The sequence below is a fragment of the Brassica oleracea genome, chromosome C3, assembly GCF_000695525.1.
Source record: "Brassica oleracea var. oleracea cultivar TO1000 chromosome C3, BOL, whole genome shotgun sequence".
Lineage (NCBI taxonomy): Eukaryota > Viridiplantae > Streptophyta > Magnoliopsida > Brassicales > Brassicaceae > Brassica > Brassica oleracea.
The window spans coordinates 55,496,678-55,521,447 of NC_027750.1; the positions used below are offsets into that span (position 1 = coordinate 55,496,678).

At 35.3% G+C, this 24,770-nt stretch overlaps 3 protein-coding genes, 1 long non-coding RNA gene, 1 other non-coding gene and 1 pseudogene across 20 annotated transcripts; 2 read left to right on the forward strand and 4 right to left on the reverse strand.

The window, feature by feature from the left end:
* LOC106330979 overlaps window positions 1-4,499 on the forward strand; it is a 14,261-nt pseudogene extending 9,762 nt beyond the window's left edge.
* Window positions 4,436-4,519, reverse strand: TRNAL-CAA. The gene has a single exon. It is a non-coding gene; the product is annotated as a tRNA-Leu (tRNA).
* A 60-nt stretch (window positions 4,520-4,579) lies between these two features.
* Window positions 4,580-6,039, reverse strand: LOC106334756 (reticulon-like protein B1). Its single transcript, XM_013773105.1, has 5 exons — window positions 5,713-6,039; window positions 5,434-5,614; window positions 5,216-5,357; window positions 5,053-5,122; window positions 4,580-4,958 (listed from the first exon to the last, which is right to left on the reverse strand). The coding sequence occupies exons 1-5, from the start codon at window positions 5,972-5,974 to the stop codon at window positions 4,789-4,791; spliced, it is 825 nt and encodes a 274-aa protein (XP_013628559.1). The 5' UTR covers window positions 5,975-6,039; the 3' UTR covers window positions 4,580-4,788.
* Window positions 6,040-9,063: 3,024 nt separating this feature from the next.
* On the forward strand, window positions 9,064-12,253 carry LOC106334755 (CO(2)-response secreted protease). Its single transcript, XM_013773104.1, has 9 exons — window positions 9,064-9,296; window positions 9,382-9,635; window positions 9,716-9,827; window positions 9,912-10,425; window positions 10,612-10,712; window positions 10,801-11,043; window positions 11,121-11,235; window positions 11,300-11,510; window positions 11,584-12,253. The coding sequence occupies exons 1-9, from the start codon at window positions 9,106-9,108 to the stop codon at window positions 12,159-12,161; spliced, it is 2,319 nt and encodes a 772-aa protein (XP_013628558.1). The 5' UTR covers window positions 9,064-9,105; the 3' UTR covers window positions 12,162-12,253.
* A 715-nt stretch (window positions 12,254-12,968) lies between these two features.
* Window positions 12,969-13,832, reverse strand: LOC106334758 (SKP1-like protein 3). The gene is made up of 2 exons (XM_013773106.1): window positions 13,429-13,832; window positions 12,969-13,287 (listed from the first exon to the last, which is right to left on the reverse strand). The coding sequence occupies exons 1-2, from the start codon at window positions 13,738-13,740 to the stop codon at window positions 13,114-13,116; spliced, it is 486 nt and encodes a 161-aa protein (XP_013628560.1). The 5' UTR covers window positions 13,741-13,832; the 3' UTR covers window positions 12,969-13,113.
* Window positions 13,833-22,597: 8,765 nt separating this feature from the next.
* Window positions 22,598-24,625, reverse strand: LOC106329358. 16 transcript variants are annotated; one of them, XR_001267809.1, is made up of 7 exons: window positions 24,217-24,623; window positions 23,993-24,089; window positions 23,639-23,893; window positions 23,446-23,556; window positions 23,302-23,354; window positions 22,937-23,002; window positions 22,598-22,829 (listed from the first exon to the last, which is right to left on the reverse strand). It is a non-coding gene; the product is annotated as an uncharacterized LOC106329358 (long non-coding RNA). The 16 variants fall into 16 exon arrangements; XR_001267807.1 differs by having other exon boundaries at window positions 23,639-23,890; window positions 23,993-24,146; XR_001267808.1 differs by having other exon boundaries at window positions 23,639-23,890; window positions 24,217-24,622.
* Between the last annotated feature and the right edge of the window lie 145 nt (window positions 24,626-24,770).

Consider the following 24,770-nt stretch of genomic DNA (forward strand, 5'->3'; position numbering starts at 1 on the left):
AGTCAAAAACGAGACTTTCACAGGAATAACACATCTTTCTAAACAACCATTGGTCCCTATTATACATTTTTTTCCTCATGTAAACAATTTAATACGGCTCATTTAAAATTACAATAACATTTAATGCATATTACATTTGCCGTAAAACTACAAGTTAGAATATAGTACTTGCATCAATTAGGATAATGGTTGCATAAATTTCGGCATCATTATTAATGCATATTCCTTACGTCAATATTGCATATGTCATTTTATAAGTAATTTTGTTAACCAATTGACATAGTTAAAGACCAAGTCCTGGTCCATAGATTTTTCTAGCCCAACATTTTGATACAAAACATGAGAATTTTACATTTATATCCATAAACCTATAATATTATTAATTTAATATAACATGTAACTAATTAATTTATAATGTTATATAAAATTATGAACCAAAAAAATAAAATAAAATTGATTATTATTAATTTATAATGTTATATAAAATTATGAACCAAAAAAATTAAATAAATATGATTAATTTCCTAACATTTTAGTCAATAAAAGTTTATATAGAATAAAAGCACCATTGTAAACAGAGAAGAACACTAAGCCATTTATTTTGTCCACCTCAAGAGTTTAGAACATACTATATATCTCTTTGGCGTTATCGACTTTAGTATATGAAGAACATTAAACCAATTCTAAGATCATTTGAACTGTTTAGTTCTCTATTAGTGAATACCATTTCACAATTTGTCGGAATAAGGTCAATATTACAAAATACATGAGTGTATTCTCTATTTATGTTTTAACCGTTCGGGTATCCATTCAAGTTTGGTTCATATCTATTCGGGTTTCAAATTTTCGAGATTAAAATTTCAGTCACATTTGGGTATTTGTAAATTTTGGTTCGGTTTGGTTCGACTTTTTTCGGGTTCAGTGCGGGTTCGGATAACCCGTTTAACTTATTTTTAAATTTAAAATTTATATATACTTTAAAATTTCGAAAAATAGAAGTAAAAATAATATATTACATATAAATTTGGACAATGTATGCTGAAATACCTAAATTTAACATATAAATTGGCTTAGCTTGAATATTTGGATAGATAATCGATTAGATATTTCAAGTAATTTTAGTGTTTCGAGTATTGTTTGCTTATTTAGCTATTTAATTTTGACTATTTGTATATACTTTCAAATATTTTGGACAACCTCAAAATATCTTATATATTTAGATATTTTTATATATTAAATATAAAATAATTAATTAATTTAAGTATAGAAATCTATTTCAGATACATTCGGACACCGAAATTCTTTCGTTTGGATCGGTTTCAGTTTTCTAAATAAGAAAATTTTAAATCCGTTCGGATATTTAACCAATTTCAGATCGGATTCGATACTATATTTTAGATCAGATTTGGTTTTAGAATTTTGGATTCTTTTTTTTTACCTAGCCCTGTACAAACTAATGCATAATCCAACTTTATACAAACTATCCCCAAAAAAATGTAAATCACATTATATTATTGTCAGTAAAATCTCACCCCACGCAAAGCGTGGGTCTCTACCTTGTTATATAGTATACTTTGTACAAAGGAGCAGTTAGAGGCACATAACTATACTACCTTAAATGAATATAAGAATACATACTTTCCTATGCTAATATTTATTCGGTTGCAAAGCACTAGTACTTAGAGGTGCTGCTTGTACTATAAATGATCTGTTTGATCGGGACATTGATAGAAAGGTTAGTTTGTTTTGCGGTATAATGATATGTCAAATTTATATCCCTTTAGTATGCTCGTTTAAAAACAATATGGCGATGGCGGGAAAAGTGTTTCTGCTTTCACATCTGGAAGTGCTATGATACTGTGTGTCATCAATCGATCAAGCAATTCTAGTAACTTTGGTAATAGTTTTTCTGCACGTGCTGATTACTTTGTCCAGAAGATAAAAATACTTTAGATATTAGATGCAAATGAAGGTAGAATATGTGTTTTCTTATATGGTGCCTGAGAGATTGCTTTCTGATCAGGTTGAACGTACAAGACTAAGACCTCTAGCGAGTGGTCTTTTGACACCATTTCAAGGGATTCGGTTTCTTGGGCTACAGTTGCTTTTATTGTTAGGGATTCTTCTCCAACTTAACAACTACAGGTTTGTTTGGTTCATATGCAAGTGTTTGTTTAAATTCACAAACACAAATCACTCACCAGTAACCAAACCACATGTAATCAAGTTCTGTAAGGGATAATGTCATGCCTTGGCTAAATTAGTTTTGTGCTTAATGAACTCTAGCCTTATATTCTGCAGCCGTGTATTAGGAGCCTTATCTTTGTTACTAAACTTCTCCTACCCACTTATGACGAGGTTTACACATTGGGTAAAAATGCTTTTCAATGTTTAATACTATGTTTTTTTTTTCCCGTATGGTAAAATTCATTAAAAGTGAAATACTCGTTTTGATACACAAGCTGGCGGCATAACAAGAAAGCCCCAGAAGTAAAAGCCCATATGAAGGCGGCATCTAAAACCCACGCAGGGTGACTTACTGACAACTAAAACCGCAAATAAACTCATATGACTAGTAACAACACACGAGCATTAAACAAAACAATTCAACAGACTTTAGAATCAAGCACAAGCCAATGATCGGGGAAATATAGTTGCTGCCTATAGTCCGCCACACGATAACATCCACTTCTTATAACTACACCATGACTTACCGCGGCTGCTTACGCCCGCCAAACGATAACGTCCAAGAACCTAAACCTTCATAACCCAACAAGAGGGACCGCCATTCGATCAACACAACCTTTGGATACAGATGCGACGCACTCATATACGTCCGCTTAATCCTAGATAGAATCCCAACCAAAACCCCACAAAGACGAAGCCTTGCCAACTAAAATTCTCGGGATATACTCCCAGATGAAAAACCACACCACACGGCAAGCAATCACTGCACCCATGAACTCTAAAATAAAGTCTGCTAAATCAAGTGTTAAACTCCACACATAGCAATAACCAAACCTTGAACTGAGCGACCAAAAAGGAGATACGACCACCACATACGCTAATTCCGTTTCCAAACCATACCACTCTAGACAAACCAAACACAACAAACGACCATACCGACACACCATAAACCAAACTGAACACACAAGACACTACAATCTAGAGCACGGGACACAAACATGAGAGCTTCAGAACCGTCAGACTTAATGGCTTCGCCGGCGCCAGACTCAACCCACACGCCCTAAGCCACCGCAAAGACCATTACTCTACCCGATTCAAGCGAATCTCCAACCCGGGTCAAGCCGCAAAGGATCTGAAACTCCAAATCTGCAGAGACCTCCACACAAATCAACCACACAGACTGTCTCCACCTTCCCTACCGCTGCTTCTCGACGAGATTTCGCAGTGACACAACCTTTTGGAGTCATCACCCTAAACAGATCCAGATTCAGCTAATCACCAACCCTAACACACAGATCTACAAAAAAGAAAAGGAAACTAAGAAAACTTGACCCGCGGTGGCGCTAACGGAACCACCACGCGCCGGTCACCGGTGTTTGAAGAGATGAAGCTGTAATACTATGCTTTCTTCTTTGTCTTTTTTTTCTGATAGTTTTCTGTTATTGTTATTTTAGCCTCAAGCATTTTTAGGTTTCACCATAAACTGGGGAGCACTATTAGGATGGGCTGCAGTTAAAGGAAGCTTAGAACCAGTCTGCTGGACCATTGTTTATGATACTATTTATGATACTATTTATGATACTATTGTCAACAGCTCTTAGATTTGGTGATTATACAAAGCTGAGGCTAACTGGATTTGGCACATCATCCGCACTCCATGAACTTTACAAGGAATCTTTTGTGATATTTAACTCCATCTCGTTCTAATGACTAAGGGTGGCAATATTTACGCATCACTGGGCGCTGCTTCAGGACAACTAGGATGGCAAATAGGGACCGAAGATTTCTCATCTCGTTTTGAATGCAGTAGAAAGTATGTTAACAACTTCGGCTTCCTTCTTTTGTCTTGGGATCTGGTTTTTGATTTTTCCACAGGTTTGTGTCCAACAAGTGGTTTGGTGCTATTATATCTAGTGGTGTTTTACTTGGAAGAACGTTTCAGTAGATATCTCTCTCTCTGGTAATGAATGCTGATGAAGATGTTCTTGGGGTAAGAGTAACCTATTCCTAATTTCCTGTATATGAAGAATGGAAGTAGACTCGAGAGACGTCGCTACCAAGTACAAAGTCTCCTTCAGGATTTGACAAGCTGAAGGCGAAACCATTGTCAGATTAGCTGAAACCTTGACTTATTCTCATTAGTTTCTGGTTCTGTTGTTGTCATGCCTTTTGTTTACAAGGAGGTTTGTTACTCTCCATTCAAAGCGTTAACTGACTAAAATTAAGATATCATAAAAGCAAACCGAAATGTCAGAAGTGGGATTTGAACCCACGCCCTCTCACGAGGACCAGAACTTGAGTCTGGCGCCTTAGACCACTCGGCTACCCTGACTATTGATTTAAACCTAACTTACATTGCATACAATCACTAATTAATAATAATACTGTTAAGAACACAGATCAACATCATCCTTAGCAATAATTGGACTAAGTTCAGATTGAGTGAAGAGGTAGTAAGATACTGTAAAAAAGGTCTAAAGCTTCATACAGCAATCCACTAGAACCAAATAACATACTAAAAAGATGCAACACAGATTCTGACACCATTACACAACACCCTTTTTTTTTTACTATCCACGTATTACCATTTCGTAGAACCTTCTAATCTCTCTTCTTGTTCTTCAACGGGCCCAATGGGATCTTGCTCAACACCTTCTCGTCCAACACTGCGTACTGCTTCTTGATCTCGATCATTGCCTTCTCACCTAATGGGTCGACTTTGTCTTCATACTTGTCGTAGACAAGAGGCACCGTGAAGAGCAGCACAAGAGCTGTTGCGGCAGATAAAAAGATTTAGAACGTCAGGAGGGTCTAGTGAAATAAGAAAAGAAAATATCCACAAGGGTGTGGAAGATTAAGCATTACCTATGTATGCCAATGTCAAGAAATTGAACCATCCTCCCAAGATTGATAGAACCCACAAGCCAGCAATAGCCTATTCAATCCAATGTTTACATTTTGGTCAAAGATCAGAATGAACACATGAACCACACAAACAGTTTCTACTAAGCAGCAGATTTGAGCTTACAGAGATGAACTTCTTGAGATCCCTTCCAGATGCAATCTCACGAAGAGAAGAGAACCCACGGTTGATCTCTATCCTGAGCCCAGACGCAAGCTGAAGAACAGGCTCTTCAGGGATATGAACTTCAGGAATCTTCGGTGGAGACCTAACAGAGAATCAACCGTCAACAATTAAGGAGTGAGTTACATTGAGCTGACACGCGTGCAAAGACAGCAACTTACTTGTGAATGAACATGGTGGCATTAGACCAGAGAAACAGAACTGCAAGAACAACAATCATCACATGGCAAAGCAAAGTGAGGACGTGATACTCCATCAACTCAAACAGAACCCACGCAGCTGTAGCACCACCGAGAACACCACCAGACATCTTCTTGTCCTTCCACATGAATATATCAGCAGCTGCACAGGAAAGCATGGAACTTTATACACAAAACTACAACTTTAAGCAAACCCAGATCCAGATTCGAATTCATATACAAGTCTGAGATAAAACGTACGTTTTCCACCACCGAGAACTTTGTGAACGGGCTTCTCCCTTCCGAACAAGCGGTAAACTTTCGATTTCATTGAAGACGGTTTCTCCTTCTTCTCCTTCTTCTTGTCGTCCTCGTCGTCTGAGGATGAAGATGACGACGACGAATCGCCGCCACCGTGGTGGATCTTCTCCGATATCTTGTCCATCAACGATTCCCTCTCCACAATCTCCACCGCAGGCTCCGAAGCCGTCACGGGTTCTTCGTGTTTGTGATCCTCCGTCATCTTCTCCGATTTCGATTTCACGCAGATCTGTAACTTTACGATTTAATTGAACGACACAGAACAAAGTAGTTTAGCTTTTAAGAGTATTTTGAACTCAAATCTCATCCGTTGATGTAGTGATTAAAATCTGAGCCGTTGGTTGGTTCGGTTCCGAAGCAAACACGTTCGTTACTCAACTAGGGCGAAGCGCATGCATTGGGGACAAAATAAATAAAGCCGAAAGAGATGGGAACACAAACATTTCAATAGGGAACCGACATGTGACGCCGTCAGAATTAACGGCCACCGTCGTCGAGAGACGTTCACGTGGCGGAGGCTTAAGCTCAGACGTTGAATGATCGAATCCTTGATTACATTCATTACACGTGGAGAAACATTCAGCCATTCGTACATGAGTCACGTTCTTTAATGACAAAACTTTACCATATTATTATACTCCCTCTGTTTCGTATCGTAAATAGTTTTAGGAAAATGTTTTTGTTTCAAAATATAAGTAGTTTTCGTAGTTCTAGGTAACTTTTACATTTATCGAATACAGTGTGACCAATCAAATTAAATAGACTTATTTTTTATTGGTTAAATTATATCTAACCTATTTATTATAAAATACTTTTTAAAAACATAATAATTTTTTTAATCTTCGTGTTTTTAGCCAAAACTACTTATATTATAAAACGGAAGGAGTATAAAATTGTTTTATATTGATGTACTTATAGTAGTAACTAATTAAATATATGGTAAGCAGTACTTTTATATTCCGACTAGATTAAGACCCCCGCAAACATTATATATATAAACTAGGTTAAGATCCGCGCCTTGAATATTTAAAATTATTCAATATATAAATTATTTTAAATTATTATATATTTTTTACATTTTATGAAATAATAAATATATATTGAATAATTAAAAATTTAGTAACTATTACGTATATAATTAAATTGGTACAAATACTTAAATAATTATTAATCCAGACAAACATTTTTCTATTTTATATGTTATAAAATTAAGTTTAAATGATATTAACATAGATATATAATACATTTTTAATATTGTTATCTGTTAAAAAATATTTTATACTCATATTATTTTTGATTGTTTGTATTTCTTTATAACACAAATTTTAAATCAATGATAAAAATAAAAATTTGTAGGATGTTTAATAGTTTTAGTAATTTATAATTTTAAAAACATTCAATGCAAAGTTTAATGTTTAAAACCTAAATATTAAGTTGTCAATAATTGTTCAAAATGTTTATCAAAAAATTTCAAAGCAAATTCGAAATTAAAATACTTATGTATTTTATATGGTATATAATTTATTTTTAAAAAATATTAATATACATATATATATATAATATTTATTAAATGAGACTGACTATTTATGTAATTTCGTAATCATTTGTATCTAGTTATAACATATATTTTAAACCATGTATCACAAAAATTTCAATGTGAGATTTTTAACAACTTTAGTCAATACATTTTTAAAATTCAAAATATAACATATACGAAAAAAAATCTAAATTTTTATTATATAGTTAATGTGGTTGTTTAATTTATTTTAAAATGAATTAAAATGATAGAGAATATACAGATTTTTATCAAATCTTTATTATTCAAAATCATTAATTGTCATATATATTTTAGCCACATTAGGTAATTCCGTGATTTTTATTTAAGGAAACAATGAAGAACATTTATGATTAATTTATGGTTAGTCTAATAAAAAGCTTATTATAGATTTATATGGACCAACATATTTTTTTTAAGGATTCTAAGAATGATTTTGGTGATGACATGTGGCTACAAAAATATTTTGTAATGCTTCTCTTTTAATATATAGGAGATTATTTTATGTATTATATGTTCTTACATATTATGAAATAATAAATATATATTGAATAATTAAAAGTCAGTAACTATTACATATATAATTAAATTGGTGCGAACGTATAAATCAATTTTATTAATCCAAACACTTTTTAAAAAAATTTGATAGGATATGTAATTAAATTTAAATGATATTAACATAAATAGTACTAATAAAAAGCTTATTATATATTTATATGGACCAACATATTTTTTTAAGGATTCTAAGAATGATTTTGGTGATGACATGTGACTACAAAAATATGTTGTAATGCTTCTCTTTTAATATATAGGGGATATCACCCAATAATCAAAATTTTCAAAATAACATCTATTTAACATGAAAAACATTAAATTACTCTAACTCCTAAACTCTAATCTCACTCCCAAAATCATAATCATTAAACCCAAACATACAATAAAATATATGTTTTGAATTTCTAACTAATGTTATTTAGGATTTTTTTCCTTGTGCACAAATTTTGTTATAAACATAATTTGGTGTTATTTAAAGGTATTAGTCAAAAAGAAAGGTACTGACGATAAATACATACATTCCCAAAGTAGCACGAGTGCACTCCACTCTGAGCCACTGAAAACGTCGGCAATACAATATTATTATTTTTAATGAAAAATTTGGAAGTTGCTATATAAAAATGTATATGTTCTCGGTTACACATTAGAAGTTTGTAAGCATGCTTTGGATAGAATCCATATGAATAGCACTCAGGCCAGCACCACATTCTCTTTTTATTAGCTACTTAAACAATCATTTTATGAGATTAGTATTATATGAGCACATGTATATGAATCTCAATACTTTGAAATTAGTGTAGACTTAATTCATATTCTTTTATTTTGCGTCAAGAATCTTTTGTTTAGTAGACACTTACACTCAGCACCACAAAACTAAAAGGGCTTAATCTTATCTAGAGATGAAATTTGCAAAGTGTAAATAAGAAATGAAGTAGTAATTGTTCAAAGTCTTTGGAACATTGGAAGAAAAAAACATGTTGAAGTGATGTAATGACTTGAACAGAAGATAGTGGTGATATCACTAGCTTGTTATATCTCAACTTTCTGCCCAATTCAAAAACCCACCAACTCTTCAAAGTGGGATAAGCAACTCAAGCATTAGAGACTCCTGATTCCTTTTGCTCTCTCTCTAGTTTCCAACCATCTCTCAACCTCTATAAATACCCTTTGCTTGTGTTATACTATGTGAATAATTAGTCTTTAAGTGACTAAAAAGTTCAGTCATGAAAGGTCTTTTCTTCTTCTTCTCACCCTTCTCCTTAATGTTCCTCTATCTTCTATGCATCTCATTTACGGCAGAAACTGAAGCTGGATTGAGAAATGGTGATGGGGTTTACATCGTCTACATGGGATCGGCTTCCTCTGCCGCAAACGCTTATAGAGCTCAGATACTCATAAACACCATGTTTAAGAGGTTATTGAGCATAATATGCATTTGTTATTTACATAATAACATATAGTTTTATTTTCTGGATTGTGAGATGGGTTTGTTGTTGTAGGAGAGCTAATGATATCGTCCACACATATAAACACGGGTTCACTGGTTTCGCTGCTCGTTTGTCAGCTGAAGAGGCCAAAGTCATAGCCAAGAAAACTGGAGTCGTGTCGGTTTTTCCTGACCCAAACTACCAGCTTCACACAACTCATTCGTGGGATTTTCTCAAGTACCAAACAGCTGTAAAGATCGATTCTAGTCCACCTTCTTCACCAGAAGCTGGATCATACGATAGCATTATCGGTATTCTAGACACAGGTAAAGCCTTTTTACTCATTGCATCCATTACAACATCATATATATAGTTATGAGTTTGATACAATATGAAAAAAAAACAGGAATATGGCCAGAATCAGAGAGTTTTAATGACAAAGACATGGGTCCAATTCCATCTAGGTGGAAAGGTACATGCATGGAAGCAAAGGACTTCAACTCTTCTAACTGTAACAGGTTACACATTTTCTTTCACAGACTTCAAAACATTTACACTATATATTATGTTGCTAACTTTTTTTGAGTACTGTCTTATTTCAGAAAGATAATCGGAGCAAGATTCTACAAAAGTCCTGATGATGATTCAGAATACTTCACCACAAGAGATGTGATCGGTCACGGTACTCACACCTCGTCCACTGCAGCTGGATCAGCCGTGGAGAACGCGTCCTACTATGGTGTAGCTTCAGGAACCGCTAAGGGAGGTTCACCAAACGCTAGGATCGCCATGTACAAAGTATGCAATCCTGGGGGATGCGCTGGCTCCTCTATCTTAGCTGCTTTCGACGATGCAATAGCTGATGGAGTTGATGTTCTATCTTTGTCTCTTGGAGCTCCATCTTATGCTCACATCGAGCTGAACACTGATCCTATAGCCATTGGAGCTTTTCATGCGGTGGAGCAAGGGATCTTGGTGGTCTGCTCTGCGGGCAATGATGGTCCTAATGGTGGTACGGTTGTAAATATTGCACCTTGGATAATGACTGTTGCAGCAAACACTATTGACAGAGACTTAGAGTCTGATGTTGTGCTTGGCGGCAGTAAAGTCATCAAGGTAAAAATCCAAACATAGAGATGTTATTATACAAAGACATAAACATAAAAAATTTGAAAGTTATTTACATAAAAATAGGCCCCCAAATTTTGAATTTTTTTTTTATGGAAGTTCTTAAAGAAATATTTATATCCCTTGAAATCTCAACACATACACTGAGTGTTCAGGTTTGCAAACATTTTTCAGGGTGAAGGAATACACTTTGGGAATGTTAGTAAGTCTCCTGTATATCCTTTGATTCATGGCAAGTCTGCGAAAAGCGCTGATGCTTCTGAAAGTTCAGCCAGGTTTATTAAACAACTGTGGATATTCAAATACTGAACATATGTTAGAGAATTACTAACAAATGTTTTTATCAAATACTTGGGTTTTCAGGACTTGTGACTATGGTTCTCTAGATCAAGAGAAGGTGAAAGGGAAGATTGTACTATGCGAGAATTTCGATGGATCATCTTATGCATCAAGTGCTAGGGATGAAGTGAAGAGCAAGGGAGGCATCGGTTGCATCTTTGTAGATGATAGAACAAGAGCAGTTGCTAGCGCTTATGGCACTTTTCCTACGACTGTAATTGACTCAAAGGAAGCAGCTGAGATCTTCTCCTATGTCAACTCTACCAAGTACTTGCAGTCTCAAAAGATCACATGAACTGTACTTTACTCAGACAAGATCTAATTATTGAAACCTTTTGTTGCAGGGATCCTGTGGCAACGATTCTTCCCACTGTAACGGTTGAGAAGTTCACACCCGCGCCTTCTGTTGCTTATTTTTCTTCCAGAGGTCCTTCAAGCATCACAAGAAGCATTCTCAAGGTAAATTCAACTTGTGGCCTTCCTAGGGAATGATTAGAACATCTACTTACCTCTCTATATACAGCCTGACATTACAGCACCAGGAGTGGCGATACTCGCTGCTTGGACAGGGAAGGACACAAGTATTTCACTGGAAGGCAAGCCGCCTTCTCAGTTCAACGTCATCTCAGGAACCTCCATGGCGGCTCCTCATGTCACAGCTGTTGCATCTCTGATCAAATCACTCCATCCCACATGGAGTCCATCCGCCATCAGATCAGCAATTATGACAACAGGTTAAAGTATCTTTCCATTTGCATAGATTGTGATTATGGTATAACAGTGATTCTCACCATATACTGTTTGCAGCGACTCAAACGAACAATGACAAAGGCCTTATAACAACAGAAACTGGTGCAACAGCCACACCTTATGACACTGGATCAGGAGAGCTGAGCACAACAGCATCAATGCAACCAGGGCTGGTCTACGAGACTACTGCTGTTGACTACTTGAACTTCCTCTGTTACTATGGATACAACATAAGCACAATCAAGACGATATCAAAATCTGTTCCAGCAAATTTCACTTGCCCTGCAGATTCCAAACTAGAACTGATCTCAACCGTTAACTATCCATCAATTGGAATCTCTGGATTCAAGGGAAGCGAAAACAAGACGGTGAGCAGGACAGTGACTAATGTTGGTGGAGACGGTGTGGCTGTTTACAAAGTCAGCGTGGAAACACCAGCAGGGTTTAGTATTCAGGTGACGCCAGAGAAACTGCAGTTTACAAAAGATGGTGAGAAGTTGACATACCAGGTGACAGTCTCTGCTGCTGATGATTCACTTAAAAAAGATGTATTTGGGGCTCTTACTTGGTCTAATGCTAAGTACAAGGTCAGAAGTCCAATTGTAATTAGTAGCGAGACTAGTACCACAAACTGAGTAATAATGGTATAAACTAAAGTTCAGTAATGATGGGTGTGGAATAATAAAACTTTTAACTTAGATCGAAATAAAACTGCATCTTTTCCGAACAATGAAATAATGAACGCTCTTGTATTATTTCTTATCATGTTTCTTATTGGTGCAAGAAAGTTATCAAAGAGAGACTTCACTGAAACGAACTCGCAAACAGAATTAGATTGTAGCAGATGGGGGACGGGACACGTGTGGAATCAATAGCAGCAGAGAGAATAATCTCTAATGCATACTACTATAGCCTGGCAGGCTGGGATCATGAGAGGAGGAGCAGCTATGTATAGATCTTGCTCACTCCTAGGTTGCCGTGGCTCCAGCATACTGGCTGCATTTGGTAGTCTCCATATAACTACTGAAACAGGTGACAAGGCCACATCTTATAAACTCTGGTGCTGGTCAGGTTACTTTATTTGGACCTTGGTCACCTGGGGTGGTTTACGAAACCATCCAAACAGACTACCTAAGCTTCCTCTGCTACTATGGGTTCACTTCTGTCCATATAAGAAAGATCTCAAAACGCATACGGCATACCCAAAGATTTTGCTTTTCCTGAACAGAGCAACAAGGGAGACATCCAATTTCAACTACCCATCAAGTGTAAGCAGAACATTGACAAACGTAGCATCAAGTAATCGTTTTTCATCATCTACATCCACACTTACGAAGATGCGTTTAGTTCAATCACATGGTCTAATGGAATGTAAAGAGTTAGTATTCTGTTCATTGTAATGAGAAAAGATGATGATAGCAACCAATGATATATCAAAAAGAAAGCACAAAGACGCAAACTTTATGATTAAAAAAAAAACCAATTTAGTAGAACAAAGCCATGTTCATAGACAAATGACAAGCTTCAAACCAAAAGAGAAAAAGAAAGAAGACTAAAGGATCCTAAAACACCAGGGGGGATCAAAAGTCACTCGAAGGCCCAAGCATTCTCCTTGCGAACCTCTTCTTCTTCCTCAGGCGTGTAGTCGTTCTTGATGTTGAAGTGCTCGCGCATCTGAGCTGGGGTCTTGCCTACGATCATATCCGCCACAGTCTTGCACGTCAAGTCAAGAAGTCCAGTGATGTTCAGATAATTAGCAGCCTACACAAGAAACCATCATCAAAAAGACTCAATCTTTACTAAAAATCAATCATACCCTAAACCATATTCGATCAAAAACCATCAAAAGATTCAATCTTTACTCAAAATCAAGGATACTAAAAACCCTAATTGGGTACTTACCAAGATGAGATCGAAGAGCGTAGGCTGATCAACTTTAGCGAACTCGGTATCCCAATTCTTGAGCTCGGTGTCCTCGGTGTTTCCGTAGATGTCCTTGTCTCCGGCGTTAGCCTCGGCGGCGGCGTCGACGTGCTTCTTGCAGTACTCGATAACCTTGGCGAGGATGGCGCTGGTGACGTTCGGAAGAGGGATTCCGTCAGCGATGCAGTCGTCTTCGACCATGTGCTTGATCGTCTGGGACTCGAGCGCAACGGCCTCATCGACCTCGAACGATTCGCCGTCGGAACTCTTGAGGATGATCTTCTTCGACATAGTTGCGGAAAAGGAGACGACTTTGATTCGAAAAGGCAGAGAGAGAGAGAGAGAGCGAGGAGGACTCGACGTTAGCGATGAATGAGCACAAGGGTTAACGAATGGGTGCAGTATTTATAGGACCTGTGTGATATGTTTAACCAGAAAATCTTTTCTTTTTTATATATAATTAAAGTCGGTTTGTTGAAATAATGTAAATATTTACTTATTTTTAAATTTATGAAATTAGAAAATAAAAAAATTAACTGGTATTTATGATGTGGTTAGAAAAAGGTAAATAAAAATCCATGTTTTGAGGTTTATACGTGAAACTGTGAATTATAAGACCATAATTATCGATGTTTCTACACAGAGTTTTTAAGCATTAAAGGTGATTTAATTAAATCAAAACTCATTAAAAGCAAAGTAACCGATCTTTAAACTGGGCATTTAGAAACCGATTTTGAAAGAGGTTTCACAACCACGTGTCAGCGAGAGGAAGAGTTTAATTATTTTTTTTTTCTTTTTCTCTTTTTCTTATTCTCTCTTGATTTTTTCTGTTTTTTCCCTCGTTTTCTCCGCATGCGGCGATCGAAATCCACAACCTCTGCTCTCGGCTTCTCCGTGAGAGACGATCGAAGCGGGTATCGGTACACAGGGCGTCTACTCCGTGTTCTCCGTCCGACGGTGTATCGAAACCCACCAAAGACGACGATTGAAACCCACCAAAGACGGCGTCTCCTCCGTGTTCTGTCGGCAAGTGATGGCGTTTCCTCCGTGGTCTCTCGGCGATTGAAACCCATCACCGCCGACGATCGAAGCGGGTTTCGCTCCTCGCAGCGTCTCCTACGGCTTCTCTCGTCTTCTCCCCAAGAAGAGCGATCGAATCCGACAACGGAGGACGACTCTGTCGGCAAGTCACGGCGAAAACGGCGGTCTTCTCTCGTGATCTCCGCTAGAAGAGCTATCGAAACCCACCCACCACCGACGATGCCTCTCTCGATTCTTATCTTTGGAAACGTTGATAACTGTGGTGATTTGGATGATGATTACGTTAATTAGGTGATAATAGCTTTTCCTCTTTCTGTGTTCTTTGGTTATGACTGTGTATACTTTGTGTTAATGATGATGGTTTTCAATTCAACAGGACGCCAAAGAACATATTTTTGCATTGGCTTCGTCTCTACCAGACATAATGGTGACAATCTAATGTGAGTCTTTTTAGTCATGTTCTTTAAGTCATGTTCTTTAAGTTTATACTGAGAGGGAAGTGTGAGTCTTTTTAGTGATGTTGTTATCATCTTTTTCTTGTTCCATAACTGGTGTTTCTAAACTGAGCAGTTTTCGGCAAGGTGAGGATGTACAACAAGTGATGCAGCCGAGTAAGCTCCGTAACCACAACTCCAATTTGAAACTGTCGGTGAGGTAAAACTTGATTTCATTTCCTTGCTTTTTTGTTAAATGCTTCTGTCTGGATTGTAGTTAGGTTAATAAATGCTGGTTAGGTTGTGGTTAGTGAGTATGAGAAGATGAATGCTTGTGATGAATGCTTCTTTTACTGTAAATGGTTTTTAGATATGTGTCAACTAATCTCAACTGATAGAGTTAAGATATGGTTTGTAGATATGTGTCTACTCATCTCAACAAGCCCCGTACCTACACCGATTTTGCTCTCTTTTCATCTATTAAAACCGTTGCTTTCTCTCTTTCTTTTCATCTTCTAACACTATCTCCCTTTTCATTCGTCTTCAAACACATCTCTTGTTCTTTCTATCTTCTCTGAAATTTTAGGATATGGATTCTCTGAATCCATATACTCAGCCCTCAAATTTTGTTGATCTGTTGAACAGTCAACAAGATACTGTCCATGAACCCTTTCCTTATGAGAGGTTTTCACATGGTGGGGATGTCGGGTCATCAGAACGCCCTTTCTTTAGTACTCAAGCAACAGAAACCTCAAGCTTCTGCAAAGACTCACCTACAGATCGGAGAGAAAGGAAGAAATGGAGCGTCTCGGATGATAGAGTGCTCATTAGCGCATGGCTAAACACCAGCAAGGACCCAGTTGTAGGGAATGAGCAGAAAGCAGGTGCCTTCTGGTCACGCATTGCTGCTTACTTTGCAGCTTCTCCAAAGGTTGGAAGAGGTGAAACGCGACAGGAAATTCAGTGTAAGCAGAGGTGGCAGAAGCTGAATGATCTCGTTTGTAAGTTTTGTGGAGCCTATGAGGCTGCAACGAGACAGAAAACAAGTGGCCAGAGTGAGTCTGATATTGTTAAACTGGCCCACGAGATTTTCTACAATGATCATAAGAAGAAGTTTACCTTTCACCACGCTTGGGAGGAGCTAAGGAATGACCAGAAATTGAGCAAATTTGCAACTACTAAGATGGATGTAAGCGGTAAGAAGAGAAGGTGTTCGGATGGAGCACAATCCAAAAGCTCTCAAGCAACTACGAGCCTAGGTGATCAACCAACAAAACGTTCTCCTGGTGTTAAGGCGGCGAAAGGAGCATCTGGTAAGAGAAGTGTAGTGGATCACGCGGCTGTCTCTCAGCTTCAGAGCATGTGGACTATCAGAGAGAAAGACTAGGCCATGAAAGAAAGACTCACGAAGATGGGACTGCTTGATCGTCTCTTATCAAAAAAAGAACCCATATCTGAAGTGGAGGAATCTCTAAAGACTCAGCTAATTACAGAGATGTTGGGGTAGAAAACAAGTGTCTTTGGGCTCTGTGTCTTCAGTCTATCATGTTCTGTTTTAGGTTCTGTTTTATGTTATGTTACCGGTTATGTTTTCTGTGTTTCTGCTCTATTACCGGTTATGTTTTATGTGTTTCTGCTCTAGGTGTCTTCGGACTATGTGTTATGTTGCATAATGTATGTTTCAATGGTCAGTTTATATATAAAAGCAGTTTCTATGTTCTTGTTTCAATGTTCTTCTGTAAATGTTCTTGTTTGAATGTTCTTGTTTCAATGGTGCAGATAGACAAGAGAAGTCACGGGTGCAAGAGAAGTCACAGGTGCAGATAGACAAGAGAAGTCACTTCAGTCTATCATGTTGTGTTTTGGTTGTCTGTATGTGTGCAGGAGAAGTCACGAGAACTTGTGTGCTTTGTTGTTTTATGCATGTCACAAGTCACGCGCGTTTGTTTCCTTTGTATTATTATGAACTTATGTCATGTGTGCAATATGATATCACCAACTCTGCTTCTCTATATTAGGAAGTCACCAACTCTCCTTCTCTATATAAACACTCTATCGTAAACACTCTATCATAATACTCACCATACAAGCTCCAAACAAAGATATCAAAAACACTCTATCTCTCATTCTCCAAAGATATTCACAAAATATTCGACTTACCTCTTATCAACTCTCCTTCAAAGTTCCATTCTCTCAATCTCCTTCTCCTTGAACACAAATAATATTCACAAAAGATTCGTAAACACTCTTATCTATCAATCTCCTTCAAAGTTCCATTATCTCTATCTCTCATTCTTCTTCTTCAAATTTTTATTCCCCAAAGAATCAAAAAAACTTTCTACAATTTGATCAAATATATGGCATCTTCTTCTCATAACACGTTTGAGGGAGTAGATGATGAAAATTTCGATCAATATTTTGATCAATATTTTGATCAACATTTTGATCAACAATTTGATCAAGCTTTCGAGAATTTTTCCATTAATTACGATGATCAAGAAGATGCAAGGAAAAAGAGGAAAAAACGAGTTCACATCGAAAGAGATCGTGAAGAAGGCAATGTGCGTTTATGGAATGATTATTTCAGTAAGACTCCAACATATCCCGCAAATCTATTCAGACGACGATTTAGAATTAATAAGCCATTGTTCATGCATATTGTTGATCAACTCTCTAATGAAGTTGAATACTTTCGACAAAAGAAGGATGCTCTCGGAAGGATTAGTCTCTCTCCACTGCAGAAGTGTACGGCAGCCATTCGTGTCTTGGCATATGATACTGCGGCTGATGTTGTTGACGAATACCTCCGAGTCAGTGAAACCACGACTCGGTCATGTGTGGAACATTTTGTGGAAGAAATAATATATTTATTCGGCGATGAGTACCTAAGAAGACCAACCTCCGCTGATATTCAACGTCTGCTTGATATTGGTGAGCGTCGAGGATTTCCCGGGATGATCGGAAGCATCGATTGTATGCATTGAGAGTGGAAGAATTATCCCACCGCTTGGAAAGGTCAATATTCACGTGGTTTGGGAAAATCCACAATCGTTTTAGAGGCGGTTGCTTCGTATGATCTATGGATTTGACATGCGTTTTTCGGACCCCCAGGTACCTTAAATGATATAAATGTTCTTGATCGCTCACCTGTTTTTGATGACATAATAAACGGTCAAGTTCCTCAAGTCACTTTCTCTGTCAATGGAAAAGAGTATCATTTGGCTTACTATCTCACCGATGGTATTTATCCAAAATAGGCAACTTTTATCCAATCTATTCCAATACCCCAAGGGCCGAAACCTAGATTATTTGCTCAACATCAAGAAGCTCTCCGAAAATGTCGAGCGTGCTTTGGAGTCTTGCAAGCTTGCTTTGCCATTGTTAAAAATCCAGCGCTTTTTTGGGATAAAGTCAAAATCGGAAAGATTAGGAGAGCATGTATCATACTCCATAATATTATAGTAGAAGACGAACGAGATGTATACACTCAGTTTGATGTTTCAGAGTTCCAACAAGGAGAAGACACCGGGACTTCACATGTGGATCTCACGTATTCTACAGATATGCCTACAAATATCGCCAATATGATGGGTGTTCGAACAAGAATTTGTGATAGACAAATGCATCAACAACTGAAAGCTGATTTGGTTGAACATATATGGCGTAAATTTGGACGTTAAGAAGACAATTACTGAACTCGGATGTGTTTCCAAATTATTCTCGATTATTGTACTAGTCTTTATTTTTTTTTTTTTTTAAATCTATGTTTTAAATGATATCTTTTAATATGTTTTATTTAATAAATAAATTTTATTTTACAAAAAAAAATTAATTTTTTTTTTTTAGAAACTCTAATTAAGAAACTGTCACTGGACCGCTCAAAATGGGAGTTTCTTAACTAGAGTTCTTAACCTCACTTAGTTACATTTAAAGTTTAAAATAATCATTAAGAAATTCCCTTAAGAGTCATGAGATAATCATGCTCTAATTATGTTGGAAAATCAAATAATCATCTATATATTAATTGAGAAACATTTGAAAAGATGTAACCTCAATTTTGTAATAATTAAAAAAGACTATTTGCTTATGTGTCAACCAATTAGGTAGTTAATTAGTCATATGCAGTGTTTTTAAAACCAGACCGGCTAGCGAACCATAATTTTTTTGGGTCATGGGTCACTGTGGTTCGACCGGGTCTGAACTGGGTTCGATCGGATTTACTTAGATTAAACTAAATTTAATGATACTTTATAAATAATATGCATATCTTTTTAAAAAATAGATCATAACAAATAAAATGTTTAATAACCATAATGTGTAGAAAAACTTAAAAATAACAATTAAAATCTAAAATCAATATCAAAAGCACATTTAAACTTTATTCGCAGATATTATAACTTTAAATCTTCAATACCTTTAAAAATATATATATATACATATTAGATAAAATTTATATTTTGAAATACAAATTTCAGAAACGAAAATTTTTCAATTATTTAAAGTCTTCAAAACAAGTGATCATGAAATATTTTTTTTAAAAAAAATGAGAAGTAGACAAAAACAATATATTGACGTGAATATTAAACTTTGTGAATTTTGTAATTTATGAGTTGTAGATACTACAAAAAAAAGACGAGAGACAATACTTTATTAATCTTTGTTAAATCTTATTTTTACTTTTAAAAAAAAAGGGAAAATTAATTGTTTCAAAATTTTGGCTTATATACGAACCGGGGTTTGGCCGGTTCATTCGGTCGTTGGTTCCCGGGTTTTTGACGGTTCGATAGAGGTTTTTAATTGGTTTGATTTTAGTTAAGTTTTAGCATTAACCCAACCCAGATTATTTTCGGTTCATGGTTCAACCTGGTCTGACTACTGGTTCGGTCTGGGTTTAAAATCACGGGTCCTACATGTCAGCTTCACATTGAAATTGAAAAACATGTTGGTCCAATTTTGATTTTTATATCTCACTAGAAACATTTAATACCAACTATTTGATATCAATACGTACGTAGCTAGAAGTTTAATTTAAACTTTAAGTTAATACAAACGCTGCTATTAATCGCTCCTACATATAAACCGTATCTATTATTAAGAGACACCTTTTTATTCGAAGTCCTATGTATATTTCAAAACCGTTGCTATTGATTTACTTACTAAGAACTTATAGGTTTTTGGTAACAAATTATGTACAGAATAACGCAATTAATGTCATTTCGTGAATGTATTTGGAAGCAACCTAAGATACACTTAATTTTAGTATCCACGGCAATATATAGAGGATTTGATCTTATGAAATCATTTGGAAACAATCTAATATATAGTTAACGTTAAGAAGCATAAAAATATAGTGGATTTTCTGTCTCCCTACTACTTTATATAACTGGTGGCCATGTGCATTACGACTACATACAAACACACATCGCAACTCATCTTTAGGTTTTATCGCTTAGGTTTAGAAATGGCTGTTTTATACAAAGATCATTATAGGATTCCAATGTGACGTTATATGAAGTATCTTTTGTTTAAGTGAAGATTCAGCAACAAACGTATTTGGCGTCTTCATTTTAGTTCTAATATATACTATGGTTTCTTGCTTTCTACAGTTAGACTTATTCAAATTTTATTATTATTATTATTATTATTATCAGATTTTAGTTACCAGTTTCTGGTCTTTACGATCTCTTGATGTGATTTGATCTTATTTTTTCAAGTACATTCGACATAATGAAGAAAATAATACATAAAGTTGTTTACAAACCTGGAAGTGTCATTATGTTCCGAAATCGTAGAATCTCATAACACTCTTTTTTTTGTTGTCAGCAAAACAACTTTAAAATATAAATGGTAAAAAATGTTTTACTGGAAAACAGAGGTGGGCGTTCAGATATCTATTCAGGTCTATTTGGATTTCGATTTTCAGGTTAAAGATTTTAATTCTATTCGGATATTTACAAATTTTGGTTCAGGTACGGTTCGGATCTTTGCGGGTTTGGTTCCGGTTCGGATAACCCGTTTATTTTTTTTTTAATTCAAATATACTTCAAATTTCTCAAATTTTATAAATAAAAATAATATATAACATATAAATTTGAAAAATTTATACCAAAATACTTAAACTTAACATAAAAACTGGTTTGCCTTGAATATTTGGATGGAGAAACAATAAATATTTGAAGTATTTTTTTGTAATTTGAGTATTATTTAGCTATTTTAGATATTTATTTTTGACTATTAGTATATAGTTTGAGTATTTTAGATAATTTCAAAATATCTTAATTATTTTTGATATTTTCTTGGATATTATATCTAAAAATAGCTAATATAATGAAGTATAAAAATTTGATTTGGAAATATTCGAATACCCGAAATATTTTGGTTTGGACCGGGTTCGGTTTTTGGATCTTTATAAAGATTCAAAAAATTTGAATCCATTCAGATATTTACCAGTTTCGGTTTGAGTTTGATACTACTTTTTTAGATCAGATTCGGTTCGACTCTTTGGATTATATTAACACCAAACATAAAAGAATTTAATACTATTAACTTAATACTTTTATGCATAAATATCCAATATAATTGCCTTGAGTTAGAAGAAAAGGAAAAATATAGAAAATTTATATTTAAGATGCAAAAAATTTGTCACCAAGACAAAAATTGATAATATTTTTTGGAGGAGTTAAGGAAAATTATAATAAATGCAAATTGTATTAGTTAATGGTAATTATAGATTACATTAACCTATAAGCTAATCTTATATAAACAACTAGGGTAGGTCCGCCCTACGGGCGGAATATAATTTACTTGTGATCTAGATTTTAATTTTTTTTTTTACGATTTTGTGGTTTGTGTTTTAAGTTTGCATTTGTAAGAAATATGTATTAAAATGATTGTTGTCTTGTAGAAAATTTTAAGTGATGAAAGATATTATATTCATTGATGTTTGCTTCTTTTTGTAACTTTGTTTAGTTCTTTTATTTGTTGTCAAATATATTTTATGACATTATACTATTTTCGTTATTATTTTACTTTCTTGTTATTTTTTTTATAATGAGAATACATTTTTATGTCATCTTCGCATATGTCTAACTAAAATTATTTATTTTTTATCATTTCTTTTAGAGATTATAAAGTTGTATTAGCATGACACGAATTTCATGATTGAAATGGTATATACTTTCTTAGGGTTTGCTCATTTTTTTATATATAGTAAGTAAATTCAAGTTTGTATTGTTGTTGCTAGGTTTAATACTCCAAACATTGATTAGTTTATATTTTGTATATATTTAATTTAATGTACTTATGTTTTTATAAAATATTATTATTCAGTTTCGTATATAATCGGTGGCTTTTTTACTTATTCTATTACCTCCTATATTGTTTTTATTTGTTATACCCAATAATCTATTATTTTATTTTAGAAATTTATTATGGAACAGAAAAAAAAAAACATAATATGATATATGTATTAGTTAAAAATGTATCGTGTGCTATAATTTTAGATCAAGATACATTCATAAGCTAGTTTGTAGTTCTGGTGTCTCGTTTCTCCAGGGCAAGTATAAGATCACGACTGTATATTATTAAACAAAAAAGAAGACAAAAGAGCTAATATTTATTAATTTTTTTATAAACGAATTTTGACAACTTAATAATTATTAAGTCAAACAAAATAATAAATTATTAAATTCAAAGTTGCAAGATCATATCCAAGAACAAAACATGGTTTATGGGAAGCTTTAGAACAGCATTTCTTTACACCATCTTTAGAACAACATTTAAATTGGTGCTCCCATTTTGACTCATCAGATATCCCGCGCATGAAGACCTTGTATTTGGCTTCATCGTGTAGCTTGTAAATGCTGCACATGTACCTCACTTTAGATCTTGCTCTAAAATGAAACTCTGAGGATTCAAAAACATATGGTTTCAAACAAATCATCGGTCGTTATAAAGAGAATCACAAAAGTTTACTACTGAAGTTGGGTATATGAGAGGTAAGCACTGCTCACATCTTCGCCACTTCAATGACGCCTTATTTGCTTGACATCTCAGATAATTTTAATTTCTCAATTTCCCTGCAAGAAATCTTGATCCATCAGAACAGTTGTGTGCATATATAACACATTAGTTTGAACGGGTCAAAAATCGCCAAAAGATATGCAATAAAAGAAACATTTTTTTGTAAAGCTCTAACTCCATTCATTTAGTGAATCAAATACATCAAATCCCATTATCTATAGAAGCTAAACTGATCCATCGTGTTTTCTTAAGTTACTTGTCTAGACTACATAGCTACACATCTACTGCAATATCACTATAAAGCAAACTACGATTATACCAAAGGCATTCAGACAATAGTTTTCTTTGACTTTACATTGTGAATCCTCTTGCCTTGCATTTCGTAAGTCTCTCGAGTATTTTACAAATCTGTATTTCTTGTAAGAAGGTAAAGTAAATCAGCTTTAATAAAACTATGCTTAGCCAGGTTCGAGAAAGGGAATGAATAAGTAAGCGTAACCTGATCCAAGTCGCAGAAAATGAGTTTGAGATTGATGAAATCAAGGTCAGACGTGGGATTTACTTTGCCACCGACATGATAAATATCGTTGTCCTCAAAGCAGCGCACCACCTGATGAGAAAGCAAATCAGTTACTACACAATCTTCCAAGAAGGAACTTGAGCAATCAGTGAGGGAGAGAAAAAGGTGAAACCCGGAGAATGGAATCGACTTCTCTACCGCCTCCTCACTATTGAATGGTACTCGGCATTAAGTATTCCATAATTCTCATAGTCTATAACCATCAGATGCATCTAACAATCTGCGATTTACCATAACCTGATGTGAGGATTTTGTTGTGAAGAATTACGTTGAGTGTCAATTGTTGTGGAAAAACTGTGTAACTTTGCCATGGATGGGTAGAGGATGTTTATGCTCCATGATGATAAGAATCTTGAGTTCTTTACTACTTTTTATAAAGAAAGAATGATTAAAGTATATCACTTGAGCAGTCGGGTAATTTTTTAAAAAGATAAAAAGAAGAGCATATCCATTAAGACATTCTTACGTTTAGTCTTCTAGCAGATTAAATGTCCGATAAAGCTTCTTGCTTGCACTTCTTCATATTTCCAAAATCACCGACTGGAATTGCAGAACCTTTTTTTCTTTTTTTTTGTTGCAAAGAAAATAATAAGAATGTATTCTTGTCCACGCTCAGTTGCCTTTCGCAGAATGGTATTAGTTAATAGGAACAAATGGAAGCAGTAAAATTAATCAACACAAAGTTCTAACCTGTTCGTCAATAAGCAGGAGCTATAAACCAATTAAAATGCCCCTTCGCCGTGTTCCTCGCTTCCCAGAAATTCCAAACAAATCAATTAGCCAGAATCGAAGCTCCGCTCGTCCCAATTCGAGACCGACATCATTCAAGAACGTCTCCGTTGGTGTCTTTCCAGTTGATCTGAACGTTTGATTGGAAATGGATTGGTGATGAGAAGAAGCACAAACGTCACTATGTCGCCGTCGCATCGCCAATTCATCGTCTCTGCAGTATTAGGGTTACAGAAGAACTCTACTTCACGGGCCGCACCACGACATTTGGCCCAAACACGCGATTACACCGAATGAAAATCGAAGCCTACACCAGAATTAATGAAACCCTGAGTTTTATGTCTGCGACACTTATCGCAACGTCAAGAGAAGATTTTGTGACGTGGAGTTCTATGTGGAGCTTCAGGAGTGAATAAAACACTATTTTATATACGGCTTTTTGCAAAAGTGACTCAAAACTTGAAGTCCAACAGAAAACTAACATTTTCTTTTGACTCTTTTTTTTTTGAGATTTT

Bases quoted from the DNA above. Each gene is read 5' to 3' on its own strand.
- LOC106334756 (XM_013773105.1), bottom strand. From the start codon at position 5,974: ATGACGGAGGATCACAAACACGAAGAACCCGTGACGGCTTCGGAGCCT. The intron at 5,615-5,712 runs GTACGTTTTATC...TTTCCTGTGCAG, and splicing joins AGTTCTCGGTGGTGGAAAAC to CTGCTGATATATTCATGTGG. The intron at 4,959-5,052 runs GTAATGCTTAAT...CTGCCGCAACAG, and splicing joins CTTGACATTGGCATACATAG to CTCTTGTGCTGCTCTTCACG.
- LOC106334755 (XM_013773104.1), top strand. From the start codon at position 9,106: ATGAAAGGTCTTTTCTTCTTCTTCTCACCCTTCTCCTTAATGTTCCTC. The intron at 9,636-9,715 runs GTAAAGCCTTTT...AAAAAAAAACAG, and splicing joins TATCGGTATTCTAGACACAG to GAATATGGCCAGAATCAGAG. The intron at 11,044-11,120 runs GTACTTGCAGTC...CTTTTGTTGCAG, and splicing joins TCCTATGTCAACTCTACCAA to GGATCCTGTGGCAACGATTC.
- LOC106334758 (XM_013773106.1), bottom strand. From the start codon at position 13,740: ATGTCGAAGAAGATCATCCTCAAGAGTTCCGACGGCGAATCGTTCGAG. The intron at 13,288-13,428 runs GTAAGTACCCAA...TTTCTTGTGTAG, and splicing joins CGCTCTTCGATCTCATCTTG to GCTGCTAATTATCTGAACAT.